At 40.2% G+C, this 22,979-nt stretch overlaps 1 protein-coding gene across 2 annotated transcripts in view; it reads left to right on the forward strand.

Moving 5' to 3' along the window:
• The window catches only part of TEC (tec protein tyrosine kinase), a 126,597-nt gene extending 107,064 nt beyond the window's left edge, over window positions 1-19,533 (forward strand). For both annotated transcript variants that reach the window (XM_040484251.1, XM_040484259.1), the window contains exons 10-18: window positions 1,421-1,500; window positions 2,687-2,820; window positions 6,106-6,180; window positions 6,945-7,116; window positions 7,225-7,441; window positions 13,750-13,814; window positions 17,376-17,494; window positions 17,581-17,738; window positions 18,897-19,533. In XM_040484251.1, coding sequence (XP_040340185.1) covers window positions 1,421-1,500; window positions 2,687-2,820; window positions 6,106-6,180; window positions 6,945-7,116; window positions 7,225-7,441; window positions 13,750-13,814; window positions 17,376-17,494; window positions 17,581-17,738; window positions 18,897-18,980 — 1,104 coding nt within the window. In that variant the 3' untranslated portion in view covers window positions 18,981-19,533. The remainder of the gene's footprint in view (window positions 1-1,420; window positions 1,501-2,686; window positions 2,821-6,105; window positions 6,181-6,944; window positions 7,117-7,224; window positions 7,442-13,749; window positions 13,815-17,375; window positions 17,495-17,580; window positions 17,739-18,896) is intronic.
• Window positions 19,534-22,979: the final 3,446 nt, after the last annotated feature.

Genomic DNA, 22,979 nt, shown 5'->3' on the forward strand with positions numbered 1-22,979 from the left:
AAGTTATTTGTTTTAAAATAATTTATATCAGTATTACATGATATCTATTATAAATGAAGTTTTTATTTATTTATTTATTTATTTTAATGTTTATTTTTGAGAGAGAGAGAGGTGGGGGGAGGGCAGAGAGAGAGAGGGAGACACAGAATCTGAAGCAGCCTCTAGGCTCTGAGCTGTCAGCACAGAGCCCGATGCGGGGCTGGAACCCATGAACCACGAGATCATGACCTGAGCTGAAGTCGGATGCTTAACTGACTGAGCCACCCAGGCACCCCATAAATGAAGTTTGATTAAGTATTTAGTTGCCTTTAGAAATAAATAAGCCAAATAATAGTAAGTAATAAGTGTGCTAAAATTCTTACACTTTAAAAAGCAATAAAACAAAAGGGTAAAATGTAGTATAGAGGGAACTGCAGTAGACCAAGTAAGGACACCTGAGTCTAGCTGTAACTTCTCTAGTCTGTTTTGCACATCTGTAAGATAAGAAGGTTGGATTAGAAGACGATCTGTACAATTCTCCACATTTATGATCCAGTTATTCTATTTTGTAATGGTTCTCCATTTTTTTAAAGTTTTATTTATTTTTGAAAGAAAGAGACAGCGTGTGTGCATGCGGGGGTAGGGGCAGAGAGAAAAGGAGAGAGAGAATCCCAAGCAGGCTCTGTGCTAATATCACAGAGCCTGTTTTTTGACTATTAAACACACTCTCATCTTAAAGCTAGAGACTGGGGGGTTATCGGCGGAGAGGTATTTGACATTCCTAGCTTCTGTTTCTTGCTGTTTCGCTGAAAACTTGAGAACTTATTTTTTAGTCATTCTGTATTGTTTTGCTTTGTGGTTTTCTCTGCCTGATTTACTTGTGGTTGCAGCTCTCCTTTTGTGAACAGTGATATTTAACATCAATTTCCCGGGGAATTAGGGATCTTAAAGAATGTTCTTATAAAGAGCACTGAGATATTTACAGGAAAAATGCTGTGTGGATAGAAGATGATATTGAGTCAGGATTCAAAGCTTCTAGCAAATATGAGAAGTGTATGCTATGAAACCCAATTATTAAGACACACGTTTTTCAGTAACCGTTTCCCCACATGTCTAGCACTTCTAGAAATTGCGAAACCTCGTGTATCGGTTCTGAAAGGACACTTCGAGATATCTTGTTGAAATATCTCATGCTGTTGTGTGTGGTGATTTGTGATTGGGGGAATTGTGAGTGTACTTTCTTCAACTAATCTCATAGCCCAGTAATGTGAAGGGGAAAGTCATGTAGTTTCACCCTGTTTTTTTAAGTTGTGCTTCTCCAAAGCAGATTTTCTAAGCAAAGGATAATAAACATGAAATTACAAGATGGGTTTCTTGAATCTTCTCTATGGCATTGATACTTGCTATTAGATTGGAAACATTTTCTTAACTTGGATTTTAGGATAAAGAAGGTGGTTTTATGGTAAGAGATTCCAGTCAGCCAGGCATGTACACGGTCTCCCTTTATACAAAGTTCGGAGGGTAAGTAATCAATCGATCAAGCTCTCTCTCTCTCTTTAAGAGTTTTGATATGAAGTTCCTGTGTAGTTTTTATGGATTCCTAATGTTCAAACAATATGCTGCATTTCAGCACGAAACAAGAAAATCTGCACTTGATTTCTAAAATCTATCCTATTTTTTGTGTTCATATTTCTTTATATCCATATTTCCTGTACTTGGTAATCTTCCTTATGGTTTTCCATATATATCCACTGAGAATGTCTATGGAAACGTTAGCAACATTCAAGAAATGAGTACTGTGCACTGCACTAAGCACTAAGGCTGGCACAGCGAACAAAGTAGACACAGACCCTGCCTTCCTATAGCTTAGTGGGGGATTCAGACAAGCAACCAGGCAGTTGTGGTAGCATGTGAGTAAGTATTATGCTCGGAGAGCAATGTGTGTATGTGTGGGGGAGTAGTCCATGGCCCAGACACATCCAAGTTAGTCACCAGTGTTTTCTAGGGACATCTAGACACACCTGGTGGGTAATGCAGGCAGAAGGTGGGGGGAAGGGAAAGAGTGTTTCTGACTTAGGAAACTGGACCCAGAATTGAGGGAGGATATGATGAGTTCCAGGAACTGACAAGAGAGTATTTTAGCCAGAATGGAAGGGGGCGGTGAAGGGAGGAAAGAGAACCCTAAGAGATAAAAGTAGAGGTCAGGTCACGCCAGTGTCAAGGAGCTTTATTTTAAGAGCAGAGGGAATTCTCTTGAAAGAATTTTTAGCAAGACATGACTCGAGAAGATCTGTGTTCTAGAAAGATATCTAAAATAGAATTTATACACTTTTTAGAAGTGGGTTGGTTCACTTTTAGAAGTATAAGTCTTGTAGACATTTGCACATTTACATTAATAGCAGGGACAAAAAACAGTAGCCAGCTAAGAGGTATTTTAAGACTTTTATGTGTTGGTAAATGGAGTTGGTAAATTTTCTCTTTCACAATCTCATGCAAGGGCCAAGTACATTACCAGTGACCACTTTAAAAACTTCCACCTGTTAATGTGACAGGTGAAGCTAAGAAGAACGTGGGGGAAAAAATAAAAGTTGTGCAGAGACTAGAAGGGGCCATATGTAGGGACCTGTGGTTTCTCGGTGGAAAACATCTTAAGAGTGATGTTATGTTATTACAGTTTGGTGCTAACACAATTTGATTTTTGTTTCAGAGAAGGCTCGTCGGGTTTCAGGCATTATCATATAAAGGAAACAACAACATCCCCAAAGAAGTATTATCTCGCAGAAAAACATGCATTTGGTTCAATTCCTGAGATTATTGAATATCATAAGCACAATGCAGCAGGTAAATGATCTGTTAAAACATTTTTCAAATATAGGGTAGGGATTACGGTGGTCAGACATTGTCAGGCGAACGTGATAACCACTCCACTACGGAGACCCCACGGCTACATGGTCAGACATTGTGATGAATTCTTCCTTGAACAGTTTCAGTTTGTAGTTAATTGTAGAGTGTGATTGATTTAAAATTATTGCAGGGGCGCCTGGGTGGCGCAGTCGGTTAAGTGTCCGACTTCAGCCAGGTCACGATCTCGCGGTCCGTGAGTTTGAGCCCCGCATCAGGCTCTGGGCTGATGGCTCAGAGCCTGGAGCCTGTTTCCGATTCTGTGTCTCCCTCTCTCTCTGCCCCTCCCCCGTTCATGCTCTGTCTCTCTCTGTCCCAAAAATAAATAAACGTTGGAAAAAAAAATAAAATTATTGCATATTAAGGATGTGATATATACAAAGAAAAATGGGAAATAATATTAAGTCTCGTAAAAGGCTGTCTTGGGGCGTCTGGGTGGCTCAGTCAGTTCAGTATCTGACTGTTGGTTCCGCTTAGGTCATGATCTCACAGTTCATGGGATCAGGAGATCCCATGTTGGGCTCTGCACTGAAAGCCTGGAGCCTGCTTGGGATTCTCTCTCTCCTCTCTCTGCCCCTCCCCTGCTCTCCCACTCTCTCTCTCTTAGAATAAATAAACCTTAAGTTTTTTTTAAAAAAAGCTGATTTGACCTCAGCTCATGAGTTACTCTTATTGTATATGATGAATGTTCACATTTCTGTCGCTTATACCCTTGGTATTAACAAAGACTCCTTGCTTGACTAAGCATTAGTCAGGCTCCTAAACCATCTTTTAGACCCATTTATTTATGCACTTTCTTGTAAGATCCAGTTTTAGCAAGAACCCTGCTAAGTCAGTTTCACCGGAGCTCCCACCCTTGATATCCACTCACACTCAGTATCTGATCAGGTTCCTTATTTCCCACTGGGTGATGTTCGGTCACCCTGGCTTATATTCAGCAAGATCCTGTTAGATTGGCGTATCCCAACCCCCTCCCTGCCTGGAGTTCCTCTTAGTAATTTTCCATCCACTGACTGCCCCCCTGCTCCTTGGCTGTAAATTCCTGCTTGTCCATGCTATATTTGGAGTTGAACCCAGTCTCTGTCGAACTCTAAAATCATATTGCGGTGGTTCCTATACCAATCACAATGGTCCTGAATAAAGTCTACCTTACCACCTTTAGAAGTGTCATTGGATAGTTTCTTTTTTTAACAGTATTAAACTAAATCCTAAGATATGTCTATGTCAGGGCTGTCACAGAAGCCGTCAGACAAGCCCAGGATTTAGGGATATGCTAGGGGCTTCTAAAGACTAGAGTAGTTGTGTCCTGAATGAGTTTTCCATCTTGCTGAATCTCTGCTATACTTACCACCGGAGTGGGAACAAACCAAACACCAGAACCAGAAACTACATTGATGCCTGTTTTCTCAGATAATGATAGGAACAGTTATTGAGAGATAATTTAAATAGCATAAAATTCGCCCATTTAAGTATACAGGTGAGTGGTCATTAGTGTGTTCAGAGCGGTGCCAACTATCACCGTAATGTAACAACATTTCATCATCCTCAGAAGAAATATTGTGCCCATCACCTGTCTCTCCCCCCAGTTCCCCTGCCCCTCTTTTACCAGTCCAGCCCTTGGCAACCACTAATCTACTTTCTGTCTCCACAGATTTGCCTATTCTGGACATTTTATATAAATGGAATCATACAATAGGTGGTCTGTTATGACTGGCTTCTTTGACTTAGCATAATGTGTTTGACATGTGTCCATGTTGTAGCCTGTATAAGTGTCCTGTTCCTTTTTATTGACAAATCATAATCCACTGTGTTAATTTGGTTTATCCATTTTGTTGTCATTCATCAGGGGTGGACATCTGGCTTGTTTCCACATTTTGGCTTTTACAAATAATGCTGCTGTGAACATTTGTATACAAGTTTTTGCACGGAAATAGGTTTCATTTCTCTTGGTTACTTACCTAGGAGTGAATTTGCTGGGTTATATGTTAAGTCTGTGTCTAACACGTGAGGAGCTATTTTCATTATCGATTTATCCCCCAAGAACTTTTTCTTATCTCTTATTCTGTTACTTTCTTTTTCAGGGATCACATTCCCTATTTCTTTCATCTCCTTGTATAACAACCGTTACCTCAATTCAGTCATTTAGCAACATGTATTAAGTGTCTGTTACGTGCCAGGCATTGTGCCTGGTTCTAGGGAGTCTGTGGTGGACTAGAGATAGTCATTGACCCTGTGTCTCTCCGAACTTACTGTCTGGTGGGGGAGACAGAGAAGTATGTAACACTTTAAAGTTACTATGAGATACGCTGTAACTGAAGAAATACAGAGGAAAATGGGTGCTTATAGGAGAGATACCTGTGCCATTTCTTCTCATTTAGTGCTGGAAGCAACTTACGTTAAAGGGTTTACCCCACCTCACTGACTTCCAGTAGTTTCTCTTCCAGTTGTTGATATTTTAGAGCCTCTATTTATGCTAAGGTTACTTGTATTGAGTTAGCAAGGTGAATCACTTTAATTTTTAATAGACTACCTTAAATCCCTTTCATAGTTCAGATCTCATTGGAAAACAACATGAAATAATAAGCGATAGTAACTGTTAGAAACCTTTTAACATTTTCAAAAATGTTTGAGAAGCAAATATGCTAGCAGAGAGCTTGATAAACCCTGTAATATTTATTTATTTATTTATTTATTTATTTATTTATTTATTTATGTATTTATTTAAATTTATTTATTTATTTCTGAGAGAAAGTAAGGCAGGGAGGGGCAGAGAGAGAGGAAGAGAGATAGAATCCCAAGCAGGCTCCATACTGTCAGCACAGAGCCCGACCCGGTACTCGAACTCATGAACCGTGAGATCATGACCTGAGCCAAAATCAAGAGTTGGACACTTAACCAACTGAGCCACCCAGGTGCCCCAGAACACGGTAATATTTAAAAGGCAGTGTTTGTTGAGTGAATAAAAGCATTTCTATCTTTAAAAGTTTTTTTATGTTCTGTAAAAATATGAAATGGTCAACTCAAAGTATAGGATTATCTTCTTCCTGCCTGCCTTCCTCTGGTTTTATTTTTTGCTAGCATGTAGCAGGGTACTGTATGTACCCACAGAGGATGAGCACTTAGTGGAAAATGAATGGACTTTGTACAGGAGTTTCTAAGGTTTGTGCTTTACCATGAGGAGTGATTAAGAATGAATTCAACTGCACTGCTCTCTCTGACCTCCAGGACTCGTCACAAGGCTGCGGTACCCAGTTAACGTGAGGGAGAAGAATGCACCGACCACTGCAGGATTCAGCTATGGTAACTCATTTCATAGTTGCACTGGCTAACTTTCCTTGAAAAAAATCCATCACTCCAAGACCAGTTTAGATGTTTAGGATTCCACATAGTAGAACTGTTTTTATAGTTTTATAGTATGGGTTTTTAGATGATTGTACTCATAGCTATGGTAACCCTCGATTTTCTGTTTTCATCATTATTCATAATTCAGAAAACTTCCTGTTGGTGAAAAATAAGCACTGCCATGTTATTTCTAAAATAAACCAAATCCTTTCCTGGTTCTCACTAGCCTTGTTGGTTACTCACAGGAAGTTAAGGATGGGGGTAATTAAGAAGGCATCCACTTGAGGTCTTTGTTGCTTCCAGCAAAAGCCTTTTAAACAGAAGATTAAATTCTTTCCAACCTGATGTAATTGGGGGGAAAAAACAAAAAACGAAACTGAGGGGGAAGAATGCTAAAGGAGGAAGCGTTTGATTTTGTTTCTTTTTTTTTTTTTCTAAGCGCTTTTAAGCTCTATTATTATTAGCATATTGTTCATCATCTTCTTGCTTTCTGCGGTTCACGTTGCTTGTATTGTGACGGCTCAGAAGGCAGTCCATCATCCCCCGGAGGGGGGAAAGCCACCTTTTGTAGTTTAGATGCACATTGCAAGTCTGCTGTTTTACTGGCAGTTGTACCAGCCTGTAACTTTGACATTGACCTTGGTTGTAGTTTCTTTGTTTCCCGCGGATTCATGCTGTGTTCTCCTTATTAAATGTTATCACTTTCTCCCTCTGTCTCACAGAAAAATGGGAGATCAACCCTTCAGAGCTGACCTTTATGAGGGAACTGGGGAGCGGACTGTTTGGAGTCGTGAGGCTCGGCAAGTGGAGAGCTCAATACAAAGTTGCAATCAAAGCTATTAGGGAAGGTGCCATGTGTGAGGAAGACTTTATAGAAGAAGCTAAAGTGATGATGTAAGTTACTCTGTTCTTTCCCATTGCTCTTTTAGCCTGGCTCCAGCTAATAGCCCTGCTGGTTTCTTTTCCTATAGTAACCATATGTATGCATGACTTCCCTCCCAGGAAGCTCACACACCCGAAGCTGGTACAGCTTTATGGCGTATGCACCCAGCAGAAACCAATTTACATTGTTACGGAGTTCATGGAAAGGGGCTGTCTTCTGAATTTCCTCCGGCAGAGACAAGGTCATTTTAGTAGAGATATGCTGCTGAGCATGTGTCAAGATGTGTGTGAAGGGATGGAGTACCTGGAGAGAAACAGCTTCATCCACAGAGATCTGGTAATCAGAAACCACCTGTGTTCCCATTCGGTGGCCCAGTTCCTTTGTGACACTGGGGCAGCACATGAGCAATGATGTATTAATACCCACTTTCTGTTCTCAACAGTGTCCCATCATTATCTTTAAACTTGGTCAGTTTGACTTGCCTCATAATTTTAACAGAAAGATCTTTACTAAATCTAATACATCTAATACATAATTACGTAGACAATTGTGTAAATAATATGTAATTACATAGGTAATTATTTCTAAGCAACTTACCATGTATTAAGTACTTGAGCCCCGCTAAGAATCTCAGGTGACAGCTAGTCTTTCTGATCGTCATTGATATGTAAGAAAATTAGCTTGAGAGACAGGAAATGACTTGCATAAGGTGATAACGTGGGGAAGTTAAGGGCTGACTGTCACTAAATCCCCAGCTCTTTCCCACTGCATACACTGTAAGCTAGAACAGAAGCTACAACAGAAACCCTTGGCTTATTTTCCTTATTTCTCAAATCACTGGGAAAAGATGGAAGCCCATGTTAACTCCTCAAAATACTAGAAAAAGGAATCTATTACTGGTTCTAAATTATTGTGATGGAGATACTTCTTAATTTCTCCTCTCTCTCTCTCTCTCTCTCTCTCTCTCTCTCTCTCTCTCCCTACCTCCTCCATTTTTTCTTTCGTTTTTTCTTGTCTGCCTATTCTTCTCAAATGTATCTATTTTCAGCTTGTTGATGGACCTATCAGTTCCTGTTAAACCTTAAAGGTGATTCTTTCATCAAAAAGAATGTGATTTTCCACCTGGGACTTTTTTTTCCCATATTTTAGTTGTTGTTGTTGTTTTTAAGTAGTGCTGGCTTCATGCCCAGCACAGAGCCCAATGTGGGGTTTGAACTCAATACCCTGAGATCAGGACTTGAACTGAGATCAGGAGTTGGAAACTTAACCAACTGAGCCAGTCAAGGGCCCCTTCACATTTTAGTTTTAACTTTTTTGTCATAAAGCATGGATGCATTTCTTCCAGAGTAACAGTAAAGCGTTTACAAAAAATTAACAATCACCTTAAACAGGCATTGCTTTAATAGGTATTTAACACATGTTGACTCATTTAATCATTATAACAACTCTAAGAAGTAGGTACTATTATTATTCTCACTTTACAGATGAGGAAACTGAGGCGCAAATAGGATAAAATAACTTACCAATGATCAAGGAAACTGTGGAGTTGGGATTTGAACCCGGGGAGTTTGGCTCTGGAGTCCATACTGTGGCCACTGTGCAATGCCATCTGTAGTCTTAGGTTATAATAAAGAGCTGAAGATTTGTATATGGAAGACTTAGATTCTGTTTCTACATCTGTAAATTGTGGGTGGGTTAGAATACTGGTTTGCTCACAAGACTGCTTCTACCCCAACCCCAGCTTTACTGAAGTATAATTGACAAAATTGTATAAATTTAAAGTATAGAGCATAATGACTTGATATGTGTACGCATTGTGAAATGATTATCACAGTCAAGTTAATTATATCCATATCTCACATGTGGTTAAGAATGCTTAATATTTATTCTTTTAGTAAATTGCGATTAACTAATACAGTGTTATTAATTATAGTTATTGTGCTATACATGAGATCCTCAGAACATAATGAGTTTCACATTTTTTCTTAAGATTCCTTATATAAATAATGTCATACAGTATTTGTCTTTCTGTCTGGCTCATTTCACTTCGGATAATGCCCTCTATGTTCATCTCTGTTGCCACAATAACAAGATCTTTTTTTATGGCATATTCCTCTGTGTGTGTGTGTGTGTATGTGTGTGCATACACCCCACATCAACTTTATTCACTCGCCATTGATGAACAGTTAGATTGTTTCATATCTTAGCTATTGTAATGCTCCTGTGCATATGGGGGTACAGACATCTCTTTGAAGTACTGATTTAATTTCCTTTTGTATATACTTAGAAATGGAATTCCTGGATCATATGGTAGTTCTACTTATAATTTTTTGAGTAGACTCCAATACTGTTTTCCATAATGGCCGTACCAATTTACATTCCCACGAATCATATTCAGGGGTTCCACTTTCTCCTCTGTTTCCTCCTTGCCAACTTTTGTTATCTCTCGTGTTTTTGATACTAGCCATCCTGATAGATGTGGAATGACATCTTACTGTGCTTTTGATTTGCATTTCCCTGATGATTGATGATGTTGAGCCCCCTTTCATATACCTGTTGGCTGTTTGTATGGGGTTTTTTTTTTTTTTTTGAAAAAAATGTGTATTCAGGTTCTTTGCCCCTTTAAAAAATTGGATTATTTCCTTTTATTTGGTACTGAGTTGTATGATTTCTTTATATATTTTATATAAACCTCTATTGGTTATATGGTTTTGCAAATACTTTCTCCCAGTCTGTAGTTTTCCTTTCTATTTTGTTGACTATTTCCCTTGCTATGCAAAGGTTTTTAGTTTGATGTAGCCTAGTTATTTATTTCTGCTTTTGTTGCTTGTGCTTTTGGTGCCATATCCAAACATTCATTGCCAAGATCATGTCAAGGGGCTTTCCCCTGTTTTCTTCTAGACCTGGATTCAGGACTTAACATTTAAGTCTTTAATCTATTTCAGGTCAGTTTTTGTGTATGGTGTAAGATAGAGGTCCAGTTTCATTATTTTGCATATAGATACCCAATTTTGCCAGCACCATTTATTAAAGAGACTGTGTTTTCCCCACTGTGTGTTCTTGGCCCCTTTGCCAAAGATTAGTTGACCATATATGTATGGATTTATTTCTGGACTCGATATCCTTTTCCGTTGGTCTATATATTTGTTTTTGTGCTAGTATCATACTGTTTTGATTACTATAGCTTTGTAATATAGCTTTAAATCAGAACATGTGGTGCCTCTAGTTTTGTTCTTCTTTCTCAAGGGTGTTTTGGCTACTTTATGTCTTTTGTAGTTACATATGAATTTTAGGATTGTTTTTCTATTTCTGTGAATTGTACCAACGGAATTTTGAAAGGGATTACATCAAATGTAGATTGCTTTGGGTAGTATGGACTTTTAAACAATATTAATTCTTGCAACCCATGGACGGGGGTAGCATTCCATTTGTTTGTTTTTTTTTTTTTTTCATCAAAAGTTTATGAGTTTTTGGATTTTTGCCTTTTTGGTTAAATTTATTTATTTATTCCTAACTATGTTATTGTATTTGGTGTTATTATAAATGCATTTGTTTTCTTAATTTCTTTCAGATGTTTCATTGTTAGGGTATAGAAATGCAACTGATTTTTGTGTATTGATTTTGTATGATACAACTTTATTGAAATTATTTATTAGTGCTAATATGTTTTTGTTTTTTTTAGAATTTTCTACATATAAGATCATGTCAACCGCAAACAAAGACAATTTTAATTTTGCTTTCCAATTTGAATGCCTTTTCTTTTTCTTGCTTAATTACACTGGCTAGGTCTTTTAGTACTATGTTGAATAGATGTGGTGAGTGGACATCATTGTCTGTTCCTGATTGTAGAGGAAAAGCTTTTAGCTTTTCATTGTTGAGTATGATATTAGCTGTGGGTTGGTCATATATGACCTTTATTATGTTGAGGTATATTCCTTTTATACTAACTTGTTGAGAGTTTTTATCATAAAACTCTTTATGATAAATGGATATTAACTTTTGACAAATGCTTTTTCTGTATCTGTTGAGATAGTCATATGATTTTTATCCTTCATTCTGATAATGTGATATATACGTATACATATACCACATTTATTGATTTGCATATGTTGAACCATCCCTGCATCCTGGGGATGAATCCCTTTTGATCGTGGCGTATGATCCTTTTAATGTATTGTTGAGTTCTGTTTGCTAATATTTTGTCGATGATCTTTTAAATATCTGTGTTCATCAGGGATATTGACCTATAATTTTCTCTTCTTATAGTGTCCTTGTCTGGCTCTGGTGTCAGGGAAATGCTTACGTCATAAAATGAGTTTGGAAGTATTCTCTCCTCTTCAGTATTTTGGAAGAGTTTGAGAAGGATATGTGTTAGTTTTTCTTCACATGTTTTGTAAAATTCGGGGCGCCTGGGTGGCTCAGTCGGCTGAGCGTCCGACTTCAGCTCAGGTCATGATCTCGCGGTCTGTGAGTTCGAGCCCCGCGTGCTGACAGCTCAGAGCCTGGAGCCTGCTTCCGATTCTGTGTCTCCCTCTCTCTCTCTCTCTCTCTGCCCCTCTCCCGCTCATGCTCTGTCTCTCTCTGTCTCTCAAAAAGAAATAAACATTAAAAAAAATGTTTTGTAAAATTCACCAGTGAAGCCTTCTGGTCCTGGGCTTTTCTTTTACAAGACTGTTTTCAAGATTACAACATATGATTGGGGCAAAGGACTCCGTAAAATAGAAGATGTGATATGTATATATAGATATAGATATAAATGTTATATATATCTATATATATAAAACATTCCTTGTTCGGGGCGCCTGGGTGGCTCAGTCAGTTAAGCGTCCGACTTCAGCTCAGGTCACGATCTTGCAATCTCGCGGTCTGTGAGTTCGAGCCCCGCGTCAGGCTCTGGGCTGATGGCTCAGAGCCTGGAGCCTGCTTCCGATTCTGTGTCTCCCTCTCTCTCTGTTCCTCCCCCGTTCATGCTCTGTCTCTCTCTCTCTGTCTCAAAAATAAATAAACGTTAAAAAAAAAATTAAAAAAAAAACATTCCTTGTTCTTATTATGCTTAGCAATGGTAAAGAACTTCTCTTTGTCATATTGAAAGTTGTGAATTAAGCACCTTCCTCTTTTTTTGTACTTTCAAAACTGATGAAAATTGAATGCCTACAGGAGTATGGCAGACTATATCTGTCCACACAGGCCATATCTTGGTGAAAGCAATTTTGATAATTTTGTGCTTATGATATTGACATCACTGTGGTAGTTTTGTGTCACCCCTGAAGGGAATATTCTGATGCTCCTCTCTTTTGAGCAAGGAATGCTGTTGACCATGAAGTGAAGGCATTAGAAGGCATCTCCATAGGAAAAGGGGGAAATCTGGGGAACTTTAGAAGAGACTCTTAAAATGCATTCAGCAGGAATAATTTCATATAAGTGGCTGCCACATACAGAGAATAAAATGCTAGAAGTATCAGGAATAAAAATGCACCTGGGCGCACCTGGGTGGCTCAATCAGTTAAGCATTGGACTTTGGCTCAGGTCATGATTTCATGGTTTGCTCACCATCAGGTAAGCTCAAGCCCCACATAGGTGAGCTTGAGCCCCGCGTCTCTCTCTCTTCCTCTCTCTGTCTCTGCTCTCATGGGATTCTGTCTCTCTCCCTCTCTCTCTGCCCCTCGCTCACTTGTCCCCTTTCTCTCAAAAAAGAAAATGCATCTTAGCCCACAGGTTATGGCATTAAAAATATTGTTACCATGTTTTCCTTCGGAGAAGTACTATCTTTTTACAAAACTGTTTTCTTGAAATTTAAAGAATGGGCAAGAGAATACAAATTAAATAATCCAGAATTGTTTTTGACCAATTTCATGTATCATACTACAATATACTGGAAACATTATGAATGACAAGGCAAACTATGTTGCACATGGCTGGGGTTTTTTTTTTTTTTTTTTTTTTTTTTTGACTGAGAACAGGACAACCAGTCATTGAGCAAAACTATTGGGTAAAAGGTTAATTACCTATCAGTTACCTTTGTTGTTTGTCATTAAACTCACCTAGTGAGAACCTAGATTAAGGACTTCGAGAGATGTCATTATCAGGGCACCTGGGTGGCTCAGTCGGTTAGGTGTCTGACTCTTAGTTTCGGCTCAGGTCATGATCTCACAGTTCATGAGATGGAGCCCCGCCTAGGGTGCTGACAGTGCAGCGCCTGCTTGGGTTTCTCGCTCTCTGTCCCTCCCCCATTCATGTGCATGTGCACGCTTGCGCTCTCTCAATGTCTCTCTCTCTCTCTCTCAAAATAAATAAACTTAAAAAAAGAGAGATGTTATCGGTAAGAAAATCTCACAGTTTAATAAAAATAGGAATGGGAGGGGGGGAAGTAGGTTGATCTGGTTAGTCCTCATTTGGGTCTGACAATTGGTGACGTCATGTAATAATGCCCTATTGCACATACGACCTGCTGACCTGTCTTTCTACCCATTTTTTCAAATATATGTTGGAGACAATTCCACGGGGATAAAAACAATTTATAAAGAGACATTTCCACCTTCTGTAAATGTTGACTGGGCTATATTAAGTTTAATATAAACAGAATTTATATTTTTTTACTTTGTAGAACGTTGTAACTATTATACCATTGAAATGTTATTTTCCAGGCTGCCAGAAATTGTCTAGTAAATGAGGCGGGAGTTGTGAAAGTATCTGATTTTGGAATGGCCAGGTAAGGCTGAGTCTATGTGAACGTTTTCTATCAGTTTTGGATTAAATTAATGTGAGACGGTGATCTTTGAAGGTACAGAAAGCCTGGCTTTTTCTTTGCAGTTTGACTGTGTCAGCTTCTTTCTCCGAAAGAAGAGCTATTTAAGAGCTGTTTTTAAACCACATCTTTTGTTCTATTAGCAAAATATCTGTAGTACTCATCATTTTCATAGGCAGACTAATTGTTTTTTCTGCTTTTTAGTGCGTTTTGATATAAGGAAATAAAATAAATTAGATTATCTGTATTTTGAAAAATTTCTTTGCTGAATGTATCCATTTTACTGCTACCTTGGGCTTTTTCTCAGGTCAACAAATTGTTGAGAAATTATGACTTCTTCATGCTTTATTATGTGGCTTCAGATGATAGTCACATTAGCTTGTAGAATTAATAAGCATGGGAATAATCTGCACTGACGAAGGAGAAAGGAAATCTTGTTCACTGTTCTGTGATAAATGAATTCATTAAAAAAGTGTACATTGCAATGTTAATAATTCTCTCCGCTAGGTGGTAGTATAGCATGTTAAATATGTTACTTTCATTTTTTCCTTGGTTTGGGTTAGATTTCTAGAATCTTTTGTTTTCATAGAAAATGTATTTGGGGGTCAAGTTCTTAGAATACCCACATCTGTTGTGTTTTTATTCTCATAATTTTTGTAATTTTAATGGTGTGTTAGAAAAGACCTTGAAAACATACTGTTTGTCTTTTTCCTCCTCTCTGTCCATTCACTCATCCGTACATCCATCCGTAAAGAAATTAGGTGCCTACTGTGTACCAGGGTGTTAGGCTGAACCAGAGCAGAGTATAAGGCATATGGGTCCTTGCCCGCATGCGGCTTATATTCAGGAGGAGAGAGAGACATAGACCTGAGACAATCATGAAGAAGGGAAAACACAGTGGTGTGACAGAGCAGGGATCAGCACACCATGGCCTCTGGCCCAGATGTGACCCAACACCTCTTTATTCAGCTTGTGAGCCAACAGTGGTTTTCCAAATTTTAAATGATTGGCAAAACTTAAAAGAAGTTCGTGACACGTGAAAATTATCTGAAATTCAAATGTCAGTGTGCGTAAATACTTATGTGTTGTCTGTGGCTGCTTTCACACTGCAAAGGCAGAGTTGGATAGTGGTGGCAGAGGCTGTATCACCTGAAAAATCTGAAATATTTATCATGTGACCCATTACAGAAGAAGTTTGCTCATCCCTAAGATAGAGGTCACTTGGGGCGGCTAGTGGGGGGAGTGATGGTGTGGGGCGGGGTCATAGTAGCTGTGGTGCTTTGGAAGACAGACCTCTTTGTGTTTTTTTCTTTTTGTTTTTTGTTTGTTTTCTTCTCACATTTGTATTTCCATTCTGGTTAACATACAGCACAATATTGGTTTCAGGAACAGAATTCAGTGATTCATCATTTACATACAATACCCAGCGCTCATCACAAGTATCCTCCTTAATCCCCATCACGTATCTAGCCCATCTCCCACCCACCTCCCTCTATCAACCCTGTTTGTTCTCTGTCATTAAGAGTGTCTTATGGTTTGTTTCCCTGTCTCCACCTCCCCCATATGTTCATCCATTTTGTTTCTTAAGCCATATGAGTGAGATCATATGGTATTTGTCTTTTTCTGACCGACTTACTTTGCTTAGCATAATATACTCCAGCTCCATCCACATCATTGCAAATGGCAAGATTTCATTCTTTTTGATGCCCGAGTAATGTTCCATTGTATATATGTACCACGTCTTCTTTATCCATTTATCAGTCAATGGACGCTTGGGCTGTCTCCTTAGTTGGGCTATTGTTGATAGTTCTGCTATGCTGGGGTGCACGTACCCCTTTGAATCTGTATTTTTGTATCCTTTACTAAATACCTAGCAGTGCAACTGCTGGATCATAGGGTAGTTCTGTTTTCAGTTTTTTGAGGAACCTCCACCCTGTTTCCCAGAGCAGCTACACCAGTTTGCATTGCCACCAACAGTGCAAGAGGGTTGCCCCTTCTCTGCATCCTCGCCAACACCTGTTGTTTCTTGTGTTGTTGTTTCTTGTGTTGTTGATTTCAGCCATTCTGATGTGAGGTGTGAGGTTGTATCTCAGTGTGGTTTTGATTTGCATTTCCCTGATGATGAGCGATGTTGAGCATCTTTTCATGTGTCTGTTAGCCATCTGAATGTCTTCTTTGGAAAATGCCTACTCATGTCACAAGACCTCTTTGAGACCAGGATATTTGAACTGAGACCAAACAGGCAGAAATAGCCAATTAGGTGGAAATCTGAGGATAAAATATTCCAGGTGGAAGAAACAGCAAATATAAAAGCTTGAAATCTGGGACAAGCTTGGCCTGCTGAAGGAATCAAAACAGGGCCAGGGTGGTTAGCCCAGGGCCAGCACAAGGAACAGGTATAAAGCCACAGAAGGAACAGGTCATACAGGCCATGTTTAGTTCCTAATGAGAACAGGACTGCTGCCTGCCAGGGCAGTACTTACCCCTGCTCTTTATATGCTTTTTATGAAGATTTTCTCTGAGGGGCAGTCCTCCAGTTTTCACATGCTTGATTTTCACAGGTTTGGCTTTCAGAAAATGTGTGCTTTCGCATCAGCCCCTCTAAAATCCTCATTAAACACTGAATTCAGACTCCCCTGATTGACAATTTGATCCAGCCCACAGTGGCATTACCATCTTTGTCCATGCAGCAAAAGAATTTTGTGCAATTATGTGAATGTTTTCTCATGGAGCTTTTAGAAATTAACTTGATATGTTCATGTGATACATAAATGCATTCCTTGTGTAAATACATACAGAACACATAACAGAAAGGACTGAAGTCCCCATATTCACCGCCCCGATCAAAGGTCCTCCCCCCAGGTAGCCAGAGTTACCAGTTTGTGTGTGTCTATCCAGAAGAACATAAGTAAGCTTGCATAGCAAAAATTGCGTAGTATTGTTTTGAGTGTGTAATATTGTGTGTGTGTGGGGGGGGGGACAGATGTCATGGCATATAAATATACACTCCACCATTTACATATGTCATTTTGCAATTTGCTGTTTTCATTTGCTGGAGGTTTAAATTGCACTCCGTGGAATTGTGGGGGCTAAAAGCACATGTGTCTCCAAATGCTCTGCACCACTTCCTTTAGAGCAGCTCTGCTTTAGATGTCTTACATGTGGGCCCTTCGGGTTAAATATTGTTTAAAGAACAAAGTTGCTAACGCCCCAAAAAAGTTTGCTAACTCTTTTATTGTGTTCTGCCTCTATTATAAAAAACAAACACAACACAGAAACAGAAACACAAACGGGCAGGTACTAATGTTACAACGTGCCCATCTCAAGCACATAAATGAAGCTCAGAGGAAGATGGAAATCACCAGGCGTGGCCACTGAGGCAAACATTTAGCTTCAACCGGATGCTTGTTGGACTTCAGTCAACTGTGTTTTTGATTCTAAGAGGAAAGAAAAAAAAATTGAAGAGCATGTACAAAATGTAGATCATAGCTCAGAGGCGTAAACCTATGGCGTGTCTTACTTTAGGTATGTTTTGGATGATCAGTACACAAGTTCTTCTGGTGCAAAATTTCCAGTGAAGTGGTGTCCACCGGAGGTGTTTAATTACAGCCGCTTTAGCAGCAAATCAGACGTCTGGTCATTTGGTAAGAACATGGTCTGTTTTTCCTCGGCTCTGCTCTGAAGAGGAAGTGGGCGCATCCGTGGGTGATCCTTCTCTTTCTTTTTCCAGGTGTTTTAATGTGGGAAATATTCACCGAAGGCAGAATGCCGTTTGAGAAAAACACCAACTATGAAGTGGTAACCATGGTTACCCGTGGCCACCGACTCTATAGGCCGAAGTTGGCATCCAAATACGTGTACGAGATGATGCTGAGGTGTTGGCAGGAGGTAACGATTTTTTGTGTGCTTTCTTCCTGAATCCTGAAAACATGTAGGGATCTGGGCTTGGTAGATTAGTAACATATAGTCTTCACAGCCTAGTGAGTCAGTGCACGTTTTGTATGATTCCAAACTCTAGGTGGAAAGCCAGCCCTCTCAAATCAGGTCTGAGTAACGGGAAGAAGAATGTGAAGACATGGAAGATGAAAATAAGATAATAAATGCAGGCTGCTACCCCACTCCCAAGTAGAAATCCTGTCCCAGTTGCCTGAGTTAGGGACTCAGGGAATAATCCTGGAGAAGTAGCTCTTCTTTCCGCGGACTTCTTGTACTGTTGAACTATTACTCTTTCACAAGAGCGGGTTTCTTTCTCCAAACCTCGACTTCCCCAGATCTCTTTACTCATAGTCTTTGGAAGTGTTCCTTCCCCATGTATTAAAATGTCACCTCATAGAAGAGATTAGGCACTAAAATGACTTTTGAAAGATAATATTAACTCACATATATTGTGTGCTAGGCACGGTACCAAGTGTTTTAGATTTAGTTCTCAAAATAACCTTTTGAGGTACAGAGACTTTTACTGTGACCACTTTGTGGATGAGAAGACCAGGGCCCATGAAGTTGACACTTGTCCAAGGCCACTTTGCTACAGAGAGGCGGAGCCTATGCTCGTGGTCACTTAACTATGATGCCTCCAAAGAGCACTGATTGGCATGGGAGTGGCCTGGGCAGGAAGGGCTGCTGGGGGTGGGAGAGGACAGCATGAGCAAAGGTAAGGTGGTGGTAATGAGTGTGGTGTGTGTACCTGAGGATAGAGATTGGTCTGATAGAGTAGAAAGCCCATGTGAGAGTTTTTGTGGGACATGAAACTGGGTAGCAAGAGGGTGGGGGAGGGGAAGGGTATAGAGGGCACTGCGAATTAGCAGGACTTGATTTTGCAGGCAATAAAGAGCTCTCTTAGCTTCTTGAGTGGAAACACAAAAGCAGTGTAGGAGAAAGGTTTGTCTAGCAATAGTGTATGTAGACTAGAGAAGTCCCATTTGGAGATGCCTGCATGTTCTAGTACCAGACGATCAGTATCTTGCAGTTATGTGAGTTTGAGCAGTGAGAAATTAGTTTTGGAATGGATTCTGGAACCCACAGCTTCTCTTTGATTTTTCATTGTAGAAACCGGAGGGAAGGCCTTCCTTTGAAGATTTGCTGCGCACGATAGATGAACTAGTCGAATGTGAAGAAACTTTTGGAAGATAAGTGATGGTGTGATCTGTGACTTCCAGATTCCAAAGCATGAGGAAGAAATGGCACTTTGTGGCTAACTTTTAATTTATTTAGCACTCGGATGTGTAGATTGTTTTACTTATAAAGTGGAAACACCTACAGCACTTGCTTCTAGACCAGCCTGAGCTCTGGCACTGAACCTTTCAGATTATGGAAATGCTGCCTTAGAGATGGCGATGGAAAGCACTCACTTGTATCCATTCCACAGGTACTTGAGTGCCTACCACGTGCGAGGTACCATGCCCAGACCCCAAGGTTTGCCCTTTTTAGGGGTGTACATGGGGCCATGTTAGCTGGTGCCAGTGAAGGTCAGGATATCTGGGAAGAGATAGGGAAATAGAGCCTTGTTCCAGCAACCCTTTTCTTTCCTTTGACGTCTATGGAAATCTGGGCCTGAGGCATTGTCTGGAATGTGGGTTCTGGAAGAATCGGGAACCCATCTTGGATAAGTACCCTTCTTTTGTTTTGAAAACCTCTGTTTTCAAGACTACGATTAGTATTACATTAAAAATATTTGTATGCTGTATATATTGTAAATATATAATATATAAAGATATATATTTATAAGAAACATGAGTTGTCTTTTAATTAGCACGTTCAATTCTGTAACACATGAGCTTTCCTTTTTAGGACTAGGGACTGTGCCTTGCAGCTGTCAATTTCTTTTCCCCCAGGGATCAAATATTCCTTGTCGAAGAGAAAAAAGTCTGGACCCTTCTGCCATTAATATTCCCTCTCCATTTAGGCAGACATGTTTGGGGGTACCTGTCTAATTTAAGCCCCTAACCAGGCCCATGTTTGGGCTGATTGACCCTGCCCATGGTATCTATCACTAAAAGGGGTTAGGTAAAAGTTGAACTAGGGGTAATCAATCACTTTTTATGGCTTAAGAATCTGCCCCAGGACATAGATGCTGTAAGTGGAGGTGCTGGGCTCTGGGGGAGAATGATGAGAATGTGATGTTCACAACAAAGCCTGCCCCCACTGCAAGCAAGACCCAGGAGCAAGTTCAGCTTCTGGTGGAGAAACCAGGAAAAATGGAGAGAATGGTGTATTGAGCCATCTCCCAGATGGTTTTCAGGAGACCTGGTTGGACTTGGATTCCTGGATCAGTGAGATTGTCTCAGTGAGACAATTATCTCAGTGAGATAGCCTCATGGTAGACCCTGTGATCAAGTCTGAGTGGGTTTTTGACTGTTAACAATCTCTAAGACACCAGCTGAGGTGGAAACTTCATTTTCACTCATGAGCCAGGGAAGAGAAACAGTTTCTTATCAGTAGCAGAGGCCATGTATTGCCCCATACATTTTTCTTGGTTTTATGGGGGTAGAAAGCTGAGAAACACCCAACACACAGGGCCTTTCTTTAAGGAGTTCTGATCACTCTGGGGACTGCCATGGCGTCCCCTGTGCCACAGGTGTTGTGTGAACACAGAACTGTTGCTGGCTGTCTTGAGTAGTGCCTCCCTAAGACCCTGGGGGGCCATCTCTTTCCCTTTGGGTCTGTCCATCCACTGAGAGATGTCCTTCCGTACCCTCCTTCTAATGGAAAAAAAAAGATCTTAAGTCTTGTCACTGTCTGTTTGCCACCTTCCTCCTCATCTTCCTGTTTACCTGTACCCCCATCACAAACACATACGTACCTTTTAACTGAATTGTAGCTCATTCAAGGAGTTGGCCATATTTGTTATACTCGGGTTTTGAGTATGGTTTTTCTGTCTTTCTCCTTCCTTTCTCCTTCACCTTGACCCCTCCCACCCCTCCCTGTCCCTTCCCACACTTCCCTGTTCACCTGGAGGAGCTATGTTCAAAGTGCTGGATGGTGTTGAAGAAAGTGAGGACAGAGTATAATCCTTGTGCTAATCGTTACGTATACTGTTGATGTGGAAAACAAGAGGGGTGACACCTGACAACATTTGGGAACCTTTTCTTCAACAATCTTCAAAGTTTTCACCGGAACTTAAAACAAGTTTTTGTATAAAAGCATAAGTAAAGCAAAAAGTGAAGTAAAAATAGAAGAATCCACCCAGAATGCTTAACGAGATCTTAATCTATAAAGCAGGAAATAGGAAAGGCAATGTGAATATGCTGTGCCTTCATTAGAATCGTTCCTTTTAGTTTTAATTCTTGGTTATATTTTCCAAGGGGATGAAGTAGAATTCCTAAGTGCATTTCTTATTGACATCATTTTTATATTTCTCAGCCATGGCTCGGTCACCTTTTAGGTACCTTATTGAATTGGCTTTCCATCCCCACAAAAAAATGAAGTTTCATAATATGGGCCTTGAGGTGTCAGTACTGAGTGGGAGGACAGAACATTCTAGACTTTATACTTCGATACCTAGAATCTAATTCTCTTTCTACCACTGTGTCCCTTGTCCTATCTGTGCATCCATCTCCTTCTGTGTCCAGAGAAGGCAGCTTGATTTGATGCTTTTTAAAGTCTCTTTTACAAAAATGTTGTTGACTTCTTGAAAATGTTGTTTTCTGGAATCGCCCACACAGTTGGGAATGAGGAACCCATTGCAGCTACCCTCAGAGATCTGGATGCAGATTATTGAACTTTCGTATATAGGCCATTCGGTTGTCATTCACACACTTTTCTCTGAGGTTTTTAGAACAGGAAAATAGGTGGGGTTAACTTTGCTCGTGAGAAACATCTTGGGTGAGCTATGATTTCAGTTAAAAGATGTGTTTTTGTGACCGAACCGCCGCTGAAGAACTGAATGCTGCTTTGTATACTCCCTGCAGAAGTACAACCATGATTCTTTCCACCTGTAAGTACGATGGCTTTGCAGTCATCAGCAGGGCTTGTACTGGGCGTGTTACTTATTCTAGAACTCTGGCAGACGGCATAAAGCTTGTGAAATTTGGAGGATCATGTCCCCAGATGTTGTGATGGGGTTTTGTGCGTTATTTAAATAACCATTGTAGTGATGTAACTTCAGTAAAGGTCGCTCATTGAGACTGCAAAGGGAAACCGACTACTGGCCTTAAATCTACATGCATATATGGAAATGCAGTTTGAAAAGTGGTTTTTTTTTTTCTTTAAGTTTTTTCAATGTTTATTTATTTTTGAGACAGAGCGAGAGACAGAGAGCATGAGCAGGGGAAGGGCAAAGAGTAGAGAGGGAGACGCAGAATCTGAAGCAGGCTCCAGACTCCGAGCTGACAGCACAGCGCCCAAAGCAGGGCTCAAACCCACAAACCATGAGGTCGTGACCCGCGCCGAAGCCGGACGCTTAACTGATTGAGCCACCCAGGCGCCCCTGAAAAGCGTTTGCTTTTAGAGTCATGTGTCGTGTCAAGAACTCAGAGCTGAAGACCAGGAGACCAAGTTGTAGCGTCCGGATTTGCTGCAGCTCTGCTGGGTCATCTTTGGCAACTTCTTAGGTTGGGTCCCTGTCTGTAAAATGGTACCCTCCTTCTGCCCACCTCGCCACAAGATTTCATAAACAGCAGCTAAAAATAACAGGGCCTTCGTGATCTTAATTTTGGGGTTGCTTTGGAAGACTGTGGTGCATTTTGAAAATGCTTATGAATTTAGCTCCACAAGGGCCTTCTCATGCAAATAATTAAAAAGCAAGGAAGGCAAATACTATCTTTGATTTTCATTCGGAATGACTATAGAACCTAGTCTTCACAAAGCTCAGTCCTACCAGAGGAAAGCAATCAAAGAGCAGCTAACGAAGTTTTGACATCTCTGATTCTTAAGTGGCACTGGGAAAAATTGATTGATTGCAGTTTTTACATGTCATCTGTTGCAACCAGATCACCTCACAGGACCCAACACCTGTGGGGAGAATTTGTAAAAAGCAAACGAGGCTATTCCAGTTGGGCTGACCCCAATATAACTTACCATCTTGATCCACTCCTAGACAAAACGGGGCTTGCTTGTTATCAGCAATGCACATGAACCGGAGCGAAGCAGAAAGAGCTAAGAGGCAACAATTTATGTCCCCGCCTCCCCCAA

This window comes from Herpailurus yagouaroundi, unplaced genomic scaffold (assembly GCF_014898765.1).
Source record: "Herpailurus yagouaroundi ecotype Mexico unplaced genomic scaffold, PumYag 28, whole genome shotgun sequence".
NCBI lineage: Eukaryota > Metazoa > Chordata > Mammalia > Carnivora > Felidae > Herpailurus > Herpailurus yagouaroundi.